Consider the following 16,846-nt stretch of genomic DNA (forward strand, 5'->3'; position numbering starts at 1 on the left):
TTTTTTTACAAAAAATCCTAGAAAATGCAATCCAAACAAAAGTTTTCCCTTCTTCTCTTTTCTATCCTAAACTCCCAAACTTAGCCTAAAATCCCATCAGGTTTGGAAGAAAAACTTGTGTGGTTTTAGACGTGTAGTTTGGCTTACATAAATCCTCTCAATTTCTGTTTGGACAAGGGAGTTTCAAGCCTATTCTGGGAGAACCCCGAATTGTTTGTCGAGTTTACGGCTTTTTAAGCGGATGCAATTGAAGCAAAGTCTAACAATGAGGAGGGTACTATCCAGAATTCATTCCTGGTAAAGATCAAACAGTAAAATACTCTAAATGTCATCAAGAAAAACCCACATCAAAAGCCCCTCCTGGGCAGCTCGGTTGATCACGGAAAGTCTCCTAAGATTCCGTTGTCCATTCTCCTCCGCCAGGGATCGAGTCCCAGTGGTTACCGGTTCGAAGGAATGAGGCATCTCCTCTCGGGTCTCAGGGGGATTAGTCGGGTCCGGCATACCCGAAGCCCGAATACCCTGAGTAGAAAAAAAAAAAGAAAAGAAAAACCCACGTCAAAAAATTTTGTTGGAGTGCGAAGATGCTACATATGTAGCGTTTCCACGGCCTGGAGTCGGTTAACGAAGCTACAAAAAAGTTGTTGGAAGAAGCTGAAAATCCGAATGAAGAAATTGGATTTAAGGCAAAATATGGCCACATTTTGGGGTAATGCCAAAGAGGTCCAATTTCCTGGATTTATACTTTCAGAAGACCAACTTGGCCACCATTCTCTTCTGCTACTTCAAGGATGCCTTAAATACTATGCTCCAAAATATGGCATTACTCTTTTGCTACTAAGCATTACTCTATCAGCTTGAAGAATTGGGATCCTCGTAACATATACTATCAGTAAATTCAACAAAGATGTCTCTTTTGCTTTGCTTTTTCACAGTGATATCAACACTACGCCTTTCGCGTATAGTCTCTCAGTACAATTTGACATAAGCAAGCTTTTTATTGTAGTGTGCATTTATTGAATGGGTCCTTGCAAACTACTCTTGTATTTGCAGTCTTGCTGGGGAGCTGCAAGATGTTGACCACATTCAAGAAGAAAAGAAAAAGAAATTTTTGTGTGGCCATTAATTGGCCAAGATAAGATAATCAGGTACTCGCAAATATCAGTCAAATGTCCATACGTCTTGCAGAACACGCACAAGATGAACAAATACTGGGTCCTCAAATTCATGTAGACAGAGACCTCTCTCTTCCCTCTATCTTTTAAAAAAGAAACATCTACACTTTCATTTCTGGGAAAAGTCAAGGAAATTTTCTCCCGTTGATTGAGTGTAGAATTTGCATATATGGCAGAAGTCTCCCAATGTCCTCTATTTGCTGATTAAAAGAGTTAAAGATTATATTACTTCTGCTACTAATCAAGACTGTCATATTTTGGAGCTTAGTATAAATCAAGACCGGCTAAGACTGGTGGCCAAGTTGGTCTTCTGTAAGGGGTCTATCCTCTTTCTCTCCTGTTTGCACTAACTTGATCAGGTAAGTTGTCTAACGAAATCCACAGAATTGCATGGTTTTGATTTCTTCCAAATCTCTTCCGGTCGTTTTTTAGGTCTTTCAACTTTGAGTTGATTTTTCATTTTCAATTACCGCTAGCTTTAGTTTATTTTGGGCATATTCGTGCACTTCGCAAGCTTTGGAGTAGATGTAAATTATTCTTGATTCTTATTCTATTTTATGTTGCTATTAAAAATGGTTAGAGATGACATATGACGAAGAGAAAAGGTCTTAAGAGAATCCGCAATTGCAGAATATCCAATTCTTGTGAGGTGGTATCTGTTTAAATCGATAGCTTGATGTTTGGGACCGATGCAGAGCTAGGATTTTTTTTTTTTTGGTCAAATATCAACTTCAATATATAGATGCAGAGCTAGGATTGGTATTCAACCTTTAATAGGTGAATATTTGTTTGCCCAGTGAAGATTAATTTGTTGAGCAATCACACTTAAAAGAATGTATATTTATTGTCTGACAAATGGCTATGCTCATCTTTATGTAGATTGCGTCAGATGATTGTGGTTACAATTGTTAAGGCCTTGGTCCACCAATCTGTTTACTGATTCTTTTGTTTTATCCACAATATCACTAGGTTCTTTCTAGTGTGGGATTGCAATGTACTATCATTGAAGTCATGGGCTCGAATTTGCCGGAGACATCTTCAAAGAATCGAAAGATCTTTGAAGGAGAAGAAATCACTAACGAAGCACAAGATGGAATAAGCCAATTACCTGATGACATTCTGTGTCACATACTCTCCCTTCTTCCGACTAAATTTGCAGCACAAACCGGGATTTTATCTAAACGATGGAAGGAACTTTGGCTTTCAGTACCTGTTCTTGAATTTCAGATGCATCTATGGGCAAATTATGAGGGTAACATGAAAGCTTTTGATAGCTTTGCAAAGACTAAAATTGAGAGCTTCACAAATTTTCTGAATCGACTTTTGGTTGTTTGTGACACTTCAGGCATTAAAAAGTTCGGATTGGTATGTGATCACCCGGTTGACCCTAGATGCCTCGACAATTGGTTGTCTGCTTTGCATGATGTTCAAGAACTTGATCTTGAAATATGGGAGCTCGGGGAGTTCCAGTGGAGTCCCTTTGCAGATAACTCGCTGGAAATCTTGAAACTGGGTTGTGGTCTTTTGCTCAACTTCCCGTCTACTGTTTCTTTTCCACGTCTTAAGATTCTTCATCTTCATTCAACCACATATGCGGGCAATGCATCAGTTGAAAAGTTACTTTCTTCTTGCCCTGTCCTTGAGGATTTGCAGATATCCAGGACGTTACGAATTTTGTGATCGCAGTACCTTCACTGAAAAGGTTGGCTTTGGATTTTTCTACCAATGAGGGGGAATTATACAACGAAGATGATTATCAAAATGCTGTTGAGCACAAGCTGATAATTACTGCACCAAATTTGGAGTATCTAAGCCTAGTTGATTATATGTCGGATTCAATTCAGGTTAGTTCCATGGCCAGTGTAACCGAATCACGCATTGCTGTTTGCAAAATATTAGAAGATGATAGTCGGACAGCAGAACAAATAAGTAACTATGAAAGCAATGTATGCGGAATATTTCGAAGTATCCCGAATGTGAAGCGTTTATCAATAGGCGAATTTACCATGGAAGTAAGCCTCGACTTAAAATTTCAATCCTGCTTATTGCTTTCTAGTGATTACACCATTAATTGCTTTCTTGGTCAGAACTTATGGCTGTCTTCATATATTTGCAGTCCACGAGTGAATCTCTCGATAGAAGGCTGCCGGTGTTCCAGAACTTGGTCCGCCTGGAGATCAATTTGGATGGGGTGAATGGCGCTATGCTACTGCCAGAATTGCTCGAAATCTCTCCTAAACTAGAAAGCCTCATCTTGCCTCAGGTACTTTTGATGAGTGCTCCTAGTTCTGTTACCAAAAGTGGTTTCTTACTTTTATTTCTTCCAACGCCAGGGGATTACCAGTCCAGGTCTAATGGGGTTTAACCCCCAGGAGAATCAAGGTATAAGCTACAGTTGGAATCCTCCACAAAATGTGCCTGAATGCTTGCTATTTAGCCTGAATAACGTGGAAATTCGGCGAATTACTGGTAGAGTAGAGGAAGAAGTGAAGCTGTTAAAATATTTTTTGGAAAATGCATTGGTTCTAGAGAAGATAACGATTTGTTATGAAGAATTTGAGGTTTCCGGCGGACCGATGGATACTACTAATCATCCAGCTGCTCGTCGGCTTGATGATCGCGTGTCCTTCATAGACAAATTGATGAACTGCGCTAAGGGATCGGCTGCTTGTCAGCTTGACGTCCAAATGCCTGAACTATCACTCTGAACCCTCAGCAGAATGTTGGTATTGCACCCTACACGCCTGCGCATGTTTCTTCACATCTGCTCGTAAAGAAGTGCTTCAAGTGCACTATTTTTATCAAACATGTTTGGGTTACTTTTACCCTCTTGTTATTTAGCATTTTACCACATGACACTTTTATGATTTCAAAATCGCACGTATAATACTCTCATGGTTAGGAGTGAAGTGTCAAATTGATAAAAATCGGCCCATGCTATGAAGTAGCTGAAATATATAAGATTATCCTCATTTAGAAACTAAAAAAAATTGGAGTAGCTAAGATTCTTAAACATAATATTCCTACCTAGTCAAATTGATAAAAATCGTCCCATGTAAATATTGAGATAATTAAGATTATCTTTATTTAGAAACTAAAGCAATTGAAGTAGCTAAGATTCTTAGACATACTATTCATATTCAAAATTTATAACTAACTTTCCTGTGGTTAACAAATAATTTCTATCGTGATATTGGGTTACTTTTAACATTTTCCATCGGCTCCATTAAGGATTTTATGGAGGGCAAGTTCCATCTCTTTAACACTTTATTTCAAATCATGGGAATGTTACGTACAGTTTTTGAAAACATGAAAAGTTTATAAAGAAAGGTGCTAAACTACAAGACGCTAGACTGTAATTTACCCGTTATGTCTTGCCAATTTGTAAAATTTAGTGGTATCTGAGATTGATTGGTTAAGCTTTAGGTGTGTTCCACAAATGGGTACGAGGGGTGGGAATAAATTCAAAGTCAATAATGATTTCGATTATAGTTTGGCAGACCTTTATGGGAATCATTCGATGGGTTTAAGAGAATGAAACACATTCCATATCCATAGCAAACAAGTAAAGGGCATTGACCAAAGCCCATGTTCAAATTCCAATCTCAATTTCGATTCCGGAATTGTGGGGGAAAAAGAATTTCTTCGTTATCACTTTCTACGAAGTCTCGTAATGTGGGGTGAACTTTTGCCAGCTTTACTTACTGGCTAACAACTGGTCTCTCATTCTTCAAAGATCAACAAATTTTCCATTCACTAGTGCAGCAATGGCGTGTTCCCGTTCATTTACATCAAACTTGGAACTTGAAATGCGTGATTTCTGGTGCCACAAGGGGAATTAGTTAGGTCAGTTTTTGGGCACAAAGTTATCAGGCCTGGGGAGCTATTTGATTCTTAGAATAATTTGTCCAACATGTTTGTTTGGATAGAGTATTATTTGAAATATTATTTGTAATAATTACTGTAGTACTTTTTGTGATGTGATGTATGTGAGATAAAAAAGTAATTGAAAATATAAAAAGGTGAGTTGGAAAATGTGTTTATGATGCAAGCGAAATATTATTTGAGATATTTGTGCTATCCAAACACTCAGTGTACAGACAGGGTTCTTCTTCATCTGGGATTTAGGATTTCTAAACGTCAGATTGATTTTTTTTTTTAAATTTCCAAACCTTTTTGCTATTAATTTAATTGACAAAGCTTTTCTTTAATTCCTATTACTCTTAGGCCTTGTTTGGGATTATAGTGCTTTTGGTGAAAAAATAGTTTTAGGTGTTAAAAGCACACTTCAGGCATTTGGAGAATATCATCTCATAAAATTAGGAATGAAACTTTTGGTATGAAAGGCTCTTTTAGTAAAAACTCAAATTTGATGCTTTTAGTGTAGTTTTGTGATTTAAAAAACTAAAATATTAAATTTAATCATTTTATTCTATATTATAAACTAAATAAAGAGATAAATACATTTAAAAATTTTCAAATCACATATTACCCAATACAATAAACACTTATTGAATTATGTCTCCAAACAGCATATTTAAAACCATTTAAACACTTAATAAGTACTTTTATTGAAAACTCTATTGAAAAAGTATTTTTCAATAAGTTATTGCAACCTCAAACGATCCTTGATATGCATTGCATTAGGTATGTGATGTCTAAAGTAGGTCTTTGTCTCTGCGATATTAAAATGGTGATTTTTTTCAGTAATATGCAAGGTAGAATTTGCATCAGTTTGAAAATCAAGGAAAAAAATTACGAATGTAATATTAAGGGACTAATTATTTTGTGGTTTTGCCCCCAAAAAACAAAAAAAAAAAATCCATCCACATTGATTTGTCCTTATTACCAACAAACGAAAACATTACTTGGTCCTTTAACCTACTAATTCGGATATCCAAACAAGGATCGAATCCGGATCCGACCTTTGCTACAAGACGTCTCCAATTTTGCTGCCGTTAAGCACAAAAAACCAATAAGAGGGGAAAGAACCTCCTATATTATTTAGAGCAATTCTCTGCTTCACTTTTACAGGAAAGAGGAGCAATTGGGTTAGCACAAAAACGTAGAAAAGGCACTGTTTTCCGGGTAGTACAGTGGCATACAAGCCCAAAACAGGTTAGTTTACGTGCGTATTTGTAACAGCATTGCATGAGATCTGTGAACTATTTTATGTTGATTCCATGTAGTAGTGAAGTCAGCATTAAGTTCAGTAGACTTGTTTTGTTACTGCCAAAACTGTTTGATTGCATCAAGCAACCACTTTTAGAAAGATTACGTATAAATATTTTACCTAGAAACAGCATTTTTTTTTGTCCACTAAAGTGCAGTTGCTGTATAAAAATGTGCCCTGGGGTTCTTCGTGGCTAAAAGTTGTGGCTTTTTTAGTGTTGATAGAGGGATTTCTTCCGCTGGCTATGTGATCAGATAAAGTCTTGAAAACCCTGATGATACTCATTGTATAACTAGTACAGAATGAGCAAATCAACGGGGTTTTTAGAGTGCAGGAAGTAGCAGATTTCTGTTTGTTAATTTTTTGTAGGTTTTTAGGAGGAAAAATTTTGAAGATTTTACGTTTATTGCAGTCATTTTTCTTACATTATTGGCGTAGAAAAGGTTAATTTTGACTATTGTGGTTCATTAGGAGACAGAGGTACAAGATGAAACATTCTGAACTTGTAAGTAAAATTGGTGGCAAGATCCAGTATGATTTTCAAAGCCAGAATTTCGTTTTGAACAATATTAAACAGTTATAAAGGTACAATCAGAAAGTAGTGTGATAAAGGTCCCTGGGCAGATGTAGCATGTTTTACCAGTTGGCAAGGTTTTTACAGTGTAAAGAATAAGAAACTCAATGCAGGTGGAAGTTAAAAGAAAGGAGAGAAACTGAGGCCAAGCTCATCCTTTTGCTTCTAGATCAGTTATGTTTTAAGTCGACTTTTGGAACTGCAGATAGCAAAAACATCCTTTCCTGATTCATCCATACAACATAATTAGTAGGACTAGTTCAGTTATTTTGACCGATATAGGTTGCTGCATTTGTAACTGGCTGTTTGATCTTTGAGTTTCCTTTATTGTTTACATGTGAAGTAATGAAAAATGTTGAATGTAAACTTGGACCAGTATGGACATTTCAGTAGTTGTTTAAGTTGTATATCTTATATCTGTATCTGGTTGTCTGTCTCCCTGTATCATTGTTTTTTTTCTGGTTCATAATGTTATTTGGCTTCCCAACAGGTTCTTTTGGTGTACCACAATGGCTCCAGTTACAAATTCTGCCAGTATTGCAACTTCCAGTTCAAAACGTAGAAAATATCTTGAGGCAGGCAAAACTGTAGAATCTGAGGACCGGATCAGTTACTTACCACCCGAAGTTCTGTGCCGCATACTCTCATTGCTTCCAACTAAGTATGCTGTTGGCACCAGCGTCTTGTCAACAAGATGGAAGTACCTTTGGGTTTCAGTCTCAAGCTATGACTTTGATGATGAATTGTTGTTCCTTCCTGCCAAGCATTCTGGCGAGGATAAGTGTCACTTCTTGAACTTTGTTGATAGAGTTTTGATTCTTCAAAAGGCTCCATCTGTGAAAAAATTTCGCCTCAAGTGCTCTCAAGAATATGACACTTCGCGCATTAATATGTGGATCTCCTTTGCAATTATGCATGATGTGGAAGAGCTCGATATCAGAGTTTTTATGAAAGACTCCCTGGCACTGCCTCGAAGCTTTTTTGATTGCAAAACGCTTGTTGTCTTGAAGCTAAGCTCTAACCTCAACATTGGTTCTTCTCTGCCAATTTGCTTCCCAAACTTGAAGACCCTTGACCTCTGTTCTCTTGATTGTCTAGATGACAGCTTGATGAAGAAAATTATTGCTGGTTGCCCTATTCTTGAAGAATTGAGGATCAAAAGAAGTGCCCTTGATAAGATACAGAATCTATGTGTACAATCATCTTCTTTGAGAAGACTAATGTTGTACTGTTGCATAGCTTGTCCAAAAGATCACAAATACAGTGTTGTGATTGAATCACCATGCCTTCAGTTCCTTGATCTTGGAGATTATATATCTGAAGACTTCAATGTCAATGAACTATCTCAACTTTCTGAAGCACGCCTTAGTGTGGCTCAGATATACAAGCAATCCATTCCAAGTGACGACTATGGTGAGAATTTGATTGGAAATTTGCTATGTAAAATCTCCAACGTCAGGCGTCTGAAGTTGTCTCATCACATTAACAAGGTTGGTTGCTTTGGTAATCTTTCTCTTTCATTAGCTCAGAGTTCTATGTGTTCAGTTTCTTAATGTCTAAATTCTTCTTTTCCTCTCAGTCTGTTGCCTGTGCCCTTGAAGCTGGTAGTTGCCTGTGTACATATCCTAACTTGACCTGTTTGGAAGTGGAACTTGAAGGAAGCTGGCAGTTTGTGTTTGATTTGCTTGAAAGTTCTCCTAATTTAGAAGTTCTTGTCTGTACTAAGGTAAGCTTTGGTGTTTTTGATAACTCTAAAACTGATAGCTTTGTTTGTTTTTTTTTTTTTGGATCCCGAGGTTCACATTGAATTATCAATGTACCAGGTAAGGAGGTGCACTCAAATTGGAAAAGGTCCTCAAGTTCCACACTGCTGCATATGGAAGCCTCCAGATTCTATCCCCAGCTGTATCTCCTCACGCCTTGGAAAAATTCAACTTGCTGGATTTGATGGGTGCCAAGTTGAGATGAGACTCGTCCAATACATTTTGAAGAGCGCAAAGTTTCTGCAGGAATTGAAAATTACTTCTCACAAACTAGATCTAAAGTTGCAGTCAAGCATTCTCAAGGAGCTTTTATTGTTTCCCAGAGGATCAGTCTCCTGCCAAATTGAATTTTCTTGAGAATTTTTCGGCATTGTTGTTCCGTAATGCACATGAAGTCAGTCAAATAAGCAGTTTATCCTTGTTGACACTTAATTTGACGTTTAGGAATTAACTCTGGAATGCTATATCCTAATAGACGTGATGGTTCATTGTCCTTTTAACTCAATTATTCATTCATTTCATAACTCCATTCTTCATTGTCATTTTCAACTTTCCCTTTTTTGTGCCAAACTTGCAACTTTGAAACATCTGAATATAAGACACCTTGGTTAGTCTTGCAAAAGGGGAACCTCATTGTAATTGTCAGGATTAAGCAAGAGTACATATTTCACTATCTTGAGCTCATATTCAACCCTGTCTGCATTGTAAATGTCCAACAGTGAAAATAGATAAACAAATGAAAAGCAGATTACTTTCTCCTTGTTATCTAAGTTGGTTGTTTGTCCCACCACAAATTGACAAAGATAAGAGTCCCTGTAGAAGAGCACTCTCTCTTGTTATTTTGAGTTAGTTGTTTCTTCCAACATAAATTGACAAAGATCAGAACCTGAGATCATTTAAGAAAGATTTTCAAACAATATTGGGAACATAGTGAACTAAATCAGACTGACAAATATATACATACATATATATACATCGTCATGATAAGTTTAAAAAGTATTACAAAAAGAGACTGATGAATATATACTTATGTATACATTGTCATGATAAGTTTAAAAAGAATTACAAAAAGTTGCTGACGAGAACCAGACTCAAAGGCTAGTGAGGTACATTATTGTCATCTTCAACCAAGGCAGATACTGAGATCATCCAATTTGCTAAATTCCCCCAACAAGAAACCCTGGTTGTCAAGAATAGGCAAAAAGAACTCTGATCCAGGATAGTCCTCCGGGCCTTTGGGAACTGGAACAAACATTCCCATCACACAACCTCCGTCAAATTCCAGACACTGTACCTTAAGATTCTCCTTGCTCATAGAAGACGAGGAATCATGAGATGATTCACTCCTGGTATGCGTAGGTGAACCCAAGGCCTCTGGCGTAGGCATCGAAGACTGCAATTGATCTTCATCCGATGATCCACTCAGATAAGATTGTTTACAATCTATTGGCTCCCATTGGAATCCTTCTAGGGCCTTAAATTCACGCTGCTTAGCAAGATAAGCTTCGGAGGCTTCCTCAGCAGTCTTAAAAGTTCCCAACCAGATTTTTTTCTTTTTGATTGGGTCTCTAATCTCAGCAGCATACTTCCCAAATTTCCTTCTTCTAACCCCAACAAATCTTTTCTCCTTGTTTTTCTTATCCCACTTGAACTTGGGTTGCGAAGGAGCCATCTTTTTCTGGTCAATCACAATCTCGTGAATTATACGCTTTGGCTTCTTCTCATGGCTGCTTTGTTCTTCATCTGAGGAAGAATCTGTGGCAGCTGGGTCTGAATATAGTACTCTGATCTTTCTGATTGTCATGTTTTTCTTTGCTAGGTTGTCGGACTGAGGCGTCATTACAAGAGGGCTGTATTACGATAGATAAATGTACGCAAAATTGGAGTCTTTCTCCAACAAGGAATTGGATTCTTTAAATGTGGAAAGCAAATTTCTTGTTTCCGAATTGGATACTGATTTAATCAGCCTGGATAAATTACAACTGAAACCGAGAGATGGAGAATATTCCTGATGTCCACATAAAATCCAAATCCAAAAATGGTAGGAAAAATCATTAAATACTTAAGATGTCACAAAGACTAAATAAGTCGCTCTCCCTTTCCTCCCCTGTTTCTTCTCCTCACTAATGACAGATTTGTGCCCATTAATTGTCCTAGCTGCATTGCTAAACCACGAGCTAGCGCCATTGTTAGCCCTTCCCCCCTTTTCACTTTTTCTCCTCGCAGCTGGCCCATATCAAAAAGCTACCACCATAAAACCCATTATATGACTCAACAATCGGAATTTAAGCCAATTGCAAACTCAAACCCACGACTCATTTAATAAGGAAAAAGGAAAAGAAAAGATTAAAACTTTACAAGATTGAATGTTGCTGTGTAAACATTGCTTTCTGTGAAGGTAGTATGTGTTTCTGAGAGACGGCCAGAGAGAGGACAGAGAAGGAGAGAGCTGGAGGCGGTTGGTGAGGGAGAAGTGAAGGAGGGGTTTAGGGCAACCAAATAAACTAGAGGTGCCAATTTGTCCCAAGTCCCAATGGGTTACCCATGCCCACGGGGACTTTGGGCGGGATGGGTATTGGATTTTGATATTGGATTTAAAATGGGACAAATCCCAATTGTACCTATTAATTGATGGGAATACTTGGGAAATACTTGGGTACCCATTGAGCTCAAATAACAAGGGCTCTGTTTGGTTTAGCTATTTTTGGGGGGTATTTTTGAAATATTTTATTATAACAGTGTATATGAAAAATTTTTACTATAAAATTTTTTTGAAATATTTGATATACTAATATGGATGGGATGTTTTTTGAGTTATTGTATATTACTGTAACATTATATTTGAAAAACTTATTTTTTGAAAAAATAGCCAATCCAAACGGAGTCTTAGATTCAAAAATTATCTTTAACAATTTTTATAGTCATACTAGAGAATATAATCTAGTAGTTTTCCTAGTCATTGTCCACAAGAATTTTCAACATTTCAGTCAATTTAGACCTGTCATCTTTGGACAATGATGAGAATAAATATTCAACACCTTAAGTACCTTGGCCATCTTGATATATGTTGGAATATGACTGTATATCTATTTTTTCTTTTATTTGTTAATCCAATTTTTGATGGGAATCTTGAGTATAAAGCACTTGCATGTTTATTTAATAAAACTAAAAAAATTTAATAAATCAAAAATATTAAAATTATATAAAAAATAAAAATGAATTAAAGGAAAAAAAATATGTAGAAAATAGATTTGGGTATTGGGCGGGATCAATCTAAACCCATCCCAAAGTGATCACGCCCAAGTTACTCCCAAAACACATATGGGTAAGGTTGGGCCCAAACCCATATGACTCGGTTCCATCACAAACCCAAGCAAATCCCGCCCATTTTGCCACCTCTAAAATAAACCATCAAGTCGTGTAATCAATTTGCTGTACTAAGGTGGCGTTTGGTAAAAAGGTTTCGGAACGGGAAATTGGAATAAATCTATGATTCATGTTTGGTTTATTACTATCGAAATTGAAATTTTAGAATGATGTCTAAAAATTTAGCATTCCACCATTCCTTTATAAGTTGGTGGGTTTTGTGACTTTTGTACAAAATCCAAGTATGATTCCCAAATCTTATAATTACATAATATTTAGTATAATTAATATTTATATATATTATATATTTATATTTATATTTATATTATAATATATACATATATAAAATATATTATTATTATATATTTTATTATAATGTTAGTATATTATAATTATTTAGTTAAATATAATTATATTTATATAATATATATTATAAATTTATTAATATTATATAATAATATATTTATAATATACATGTATATTTATAAATGTATATTATATGTGCATATAATTATTATATATACATGTATATAATATTAATAAATTATATAATTATATTTATATTTATTATTTTAAATATAATAATATATAATAATAACTATATTTAATATGTAATATACATTATATTTATATAAAATATTAGTATAATTAATATTTATATATTATATAATTATAATTATATATATTATAACATTTGTATAATTATAATTAATTATATATATAATCTTTAATTTAATTAGTTACAAACTTACAATAATGATATGATTATATTATATAATTATGTATTATAATTATCTAGTTAAATATAATTATATTTATATAATATATATTATAAATTTATAATATATATGTATATTTATAAATGTATAGTATATGTGCATATAATTATAATATATACATGTATATAATATTAATAAATTATATAATTTTAATTTTAATTATTATTGTAAATATAATAATATATAATAATAAATATATTTAATATGTAATATATATTATATTTATATAAAATATTTGTATAATTAATATTTGTATATATTATATAATTATAATTATAAATTTATATTATAACATTTGTATATTTATATTTAATTATATATTTAATATTTAATTTAATTAGTTACAAACTTATAATAATATTATTATTAGTTATATGTATTATATAATATATATTAATCTATGTAATATAATTGATATTATTAATTATACTAATAATTATACATGTTTAGCAATAGAAATTATTAATTAGTTATACTAAATTTACTAATACATTTATACTAATATATTTAATTAGTGAAAATTTCTTATATCCCATTTACAAGGAGCCAACGAACCAAACATCAACTATAGTAATGATATACATTCCTGACATTGAACCAAATAAATGTATTGTAATGATTGATTCCATTCCAAATCCAGGATGAATGATTCTGAATTCGAATCCGATTCCAACATGTGAACTAAACGCCACCTAAATGTTCATAGGATTCAACTGTTGTCCATGAAGCTTTTAAAAGTTACGTACATCGAGTAATCTAAGGTTTAGTTTATGGCTTTTAACCATAAAGCTAAAGATAAAGCCATTAGAACTTCTTTTGTTAGGAAATTGCTTTAATTTTTTTATTCAAATTTTTAAATTTATGTAGAAGTAATTAGTTTTCTAATTGGTTTTAGTTGCTTGAAATGTTAGTGAAAAAGTTTCTTATTTTGTTTAAGAATTAAATGTTATTTCCTATTCTAAATCAATCTAGAAATTAATATTGATTTCCTGTTATTATTTAGTTCTTGGCCAAATAATATTTTCTATAAATAAGTAGATTGGCATATTACAAAGTACAAGGGACACATAAGGGCGACATGTAACCTTATACATGAGATGAGAGATGGTATACAAAAGTTACCATGGGTTCAAGTTGTACTTTTGTACAGGGTTTTCCTCTCATAATAAAGAACGAATTTTCTTTTTGTTGACGTAGACTTAATAATAGAGTCGAGTCACGTTAAATATTATGTGTCATTATCTTTCATACTTGTGACTTTTTTATCATTAAATTGTTGTGTACTTAATATCTTAATAGTTATTTAATTTTGGATTTGAATCTCAACATTTTTAATGTTTTCTCTTTGCATCAGCTTTTTAGGAAGAAATCAGTCTAGATATAAGATTTTACCTTTCTAATCATCCCACTTTGCAAAAGCAAAATGCATTATCTTTTGTAGTCGAACTAAGGCTCTGTTTGATAAAACTGAATATGAATTCTGAATTCTGAATTCTGAATATTGAAACAATTAATTTGCTGAATATTAAGCACTGAAAAGAGATATATGAATATTTGAATCTTAATGCTGAACATATTTATACTGTTTGACAAACATTTATAACTTAATGCTTGATAAGCTAAATTGTACAATTTTGCCCTTCTATCTTTTAATAAAAAAAGGAAATAGAACCTATGATTTAATTAGTTTAAAATTGTTAGATATGAAAATGACAATATTTATTTTTAAATCAAAGTAATATAAAAGAAGAAATGTATTATGGAAAAGTCCAAATATCGGTGCAAATATATTTTTAAATCAGAGTTTGATAAGAAAAATCCAAATATAAGTGAAAGAAAGTTGCAATAAACAAGTTTTAAATTCACACAAAATTATATAGAAATTTAATTACTTCAATGGAAAAATGTTGAAGCAAAACAACAAATAATCAATATCACTTACCTTGGAAATAATGAATTTGAGATCGGTGAGTACGGTAGCAATAAAAAAAATTGGGAGGAAAAAAATGACAAAATTATGAAAGAGTAAAAAGATGGAAAAAGATAAGGAGTAGACAGATGTGAGGAGCATGGAGAAATTGTAAAAAAGTCATTAAATAGGGAGAAAATAGAAGTAGAAAGCCATTAGACAAAGAATGTCAGGTTGTTTAATTAGATAAGAATTTTGGATAGAGAATATTAGGTTGTTTAATTAGATAAGGATTTTGAATGTAATTAACAAACAAGAATAGATTTGGTAGATAAGATAAAGTAGTTGAAATAAATCTCTTGATTCTTATCAAATTAAGCATTCAGTTACGATTCTTGTGATGAAAAAAATACATACAAATTCAGCACCACTTAATAAGTTCAGCAGAAAAATTTTTATTTATCAAACACCTAAAACATCTGAATGTCTGAATGAATTCAGTTTCAACACTTTTTAATGTTATCAAACAGACACTAAGTTGTTTCTCCTGAAAAAAAAAAATTTCAAAACACCAGTATGACCAAAGGAACAAACTACATTTCCATATGCTAATACCAAGTACAATTCGAAGCAAACTATTGAAGATTGGTATGGTCAAGTAAGTATCAAGTTTGCCCCGTTTGGATTGCGATTTTTCTCAGAAAAATTATTACATTTTTCGTGAACACACTTTCCTATCATCTTTTTATTTCGCATATATCAAATCGCTACAGTATTTTTTCTACAAAAAAATCTAAAAAAATGCAATCCAAACGGGTTAGAGCTTGATGTCATGGAAAAGCGATCCTCAGTCCAAGGGTTAAGAGCTAGACTCAATACTTAGCATGTACCAAGTCTTCTTCATTTCGACCTCTCATCGTTTGAATCTACAGAAAAATAACTTATTGTTTTAAATCATACATTTTGACCTCTTATGGTTTGAACTAATTTGAAACAGCAACGAAAATCCTCAAAATTAATAGAGGTAGACGAAACAACACAATTATTCTAATATATACAAGTAACAAAAGACCTTATAACAACCATTCTATTAAGCAAACTTACAGGAAAATCTCTTGTGGTTAAGTCAACCTATGGAAAAAATCCCTATGGTTACATATTGTTTTTATTTATTTATTTTGTGCATCGAAATAAGATAAGTTGTATTTAAAAGACAGACGGGCAAGTTCTTGATACAGTAAATTCCAAAGACCCGACTCTGATCAAAGACAGACAGGCAAGTTCTTGATACAGTAAATTCCAAAGAACCGCAATCAAGTTCTAGACCAAAGGCAACTTTAACTAGAGCCTAGCTATAATGCTTGGCAGCCAGCTTGGCCTGAGCCTCTTTTCTCATCTGTCAAGAATCTCAAGATGAGAAAGCTGTTGGACGATGGAGAATAAGTGAACTCTCATCCTTTCTCTCGATTGCAAGACACTTTTGGATCCACCCATACCTTGAACATGCATGGGATTTTGGATTGGGAAAGCTGGAAGTGTTTGAATCCATTTCCACAGATACGGACGGATCAATTTTCTCTTGAGCAATCTGGCGACCTTGAAGAAGGATGCTGAGATTAGCTTGTCCATAAATTTGTGATTTTGGTATGATGTTCGTTATTGGAATCAGAAACCGAAACACGAGGGCATCTGGATGGTTCATGTGGATCATAAGATGTCTTTTTTTTTTCCCTTGTGTGCTTGAACCTTCTTCAGAAAAATTTCAACATGTGATCTCCGCCATAAAATCGTTATTGTTTTTGTCTGGTGAGCAAAGGGAGGTAAACTTGTTGCAGATGCGAGGGTGACAGTAACTCAAAAGACATGCATTTTCATACAATCTGAAGATGCGAGCTGTGGTGATTGGTCCACTACTACACTTTTACTCACGTCTTCATCATCACCAGCGCAAAAGTTTCTAAAAGATCAACTGTCTCTCAGAGATGGTCAATTAAGATAATTTGTCATACAACAGAAGAAAGTTAGTAGCTCAAATTTTTACAAGATTAGTGGGTAAACTGATCACTAAAACACTAGTGCTGGTTTAAGTTTAAAAAAAAAAAAAAAC

At 33.8% G+C, this 16,846-nt stretch overlaps 4 protein-coding genes across 4 annotated transcripts; 3 read left to right on the forward strand and 1 right to left on the reverse strand.

Moving 5' to 3' along the window:
• Window positions 1-1,218: 1,218 nt before the first annotated feature.
• Window positions 1,219-4,000, forward strand: LOC113770798 (putative F-box/FBD/LRR-repeat protein At5g44950). Its single transcript, XM_027315382.1, has 4 exons — window positions 1,219-1,534; window positions 2,145-3,187; window positions 3,292-3,438; window positions 3,509-4,000. The coding sequence occupies exons 2-4, from the start codon at window positions 3,002-3,004 to the stop codon at window positions 3,881-3,883; spliced, it is 708 nt and encodes a 235-aa protein (XP_027171183.1). The 5' UTR covers window positions 1,219-1,534; window positions 2,145-3,001; the 3' UTR covers window positions 3,884-4,000.
• On the forward strand, window positions 2,187-2,855 carry LOC113771942 (putative F-box/FBD/LRR-repeat protein At5g22670). Its single transcript, XM_027316488.1, has one exon. It carries the CDS (start codon window positions 2,187-2,189, stop codon window positions 2,853-2,855), a length of 669 nt encoding a protein of 222 aa, XP_027172289.1.
• A 2,208-nt stretch (window positions 4,001-6,208) lies between the features above and the next one.
• On the forward strand, window positions 6,209-9,151 carry LOC113772482 (probable FBD-associated F-box protein At1g32375). The gene is made up of 4 exons (XM_027317086.1): window positions 6,209-6,293; window positions 7,413-8,412; window positions 8,502-8,648; window positions 8,746-9,151. The coding sequence occupies exons 2-4, from the start codon at window positions 7,432-7,434 to the stop codon at window positions 9,040-9,042; spliced, it is 1,425 nt and encodes a 474-aa protein (XP_027172887.1). The 5' UTR covers window positions 6,209-6,293; window positions 7,413-7,431; the 3' UTR covers window positions 9,043-9,151.
• A 657-nt stretch (window positions 9,152-9,808) lies between these two features.
• On the reverse strand, window positions 9,809-10,525 carry LOC113771943 (ethylene-responsive transcription factor CRF3-like). Its single transcript, XM_027316489.1, has one exon. The coding sequence runs from the start codon at window positions 10,523-10,525 to the stop codon at window positions 9,809-9,811; it is 717 nt and encodes a 238-aa protein (XP_027172290.1).
• Between the last annotated feature and the right edge of the window lie 6,321 nt (window positions 10,526-16,846).

Source organism: Coffea eugenioides, chromosome 5, assembly GCF_003713205.1.
Source record: "Coffea eugenioides isolate CCC68of chromosome 5, Ceug_1.0, whole genome shotgun sequence".
Taxonomy (NCBI): domain Eukaryota; kingdom Viridiplantae; phylum Streptophyta; class Magnoliopsida; order Gentianales; family Rubiaceae; genus Coffea; species Coffea eugenioides.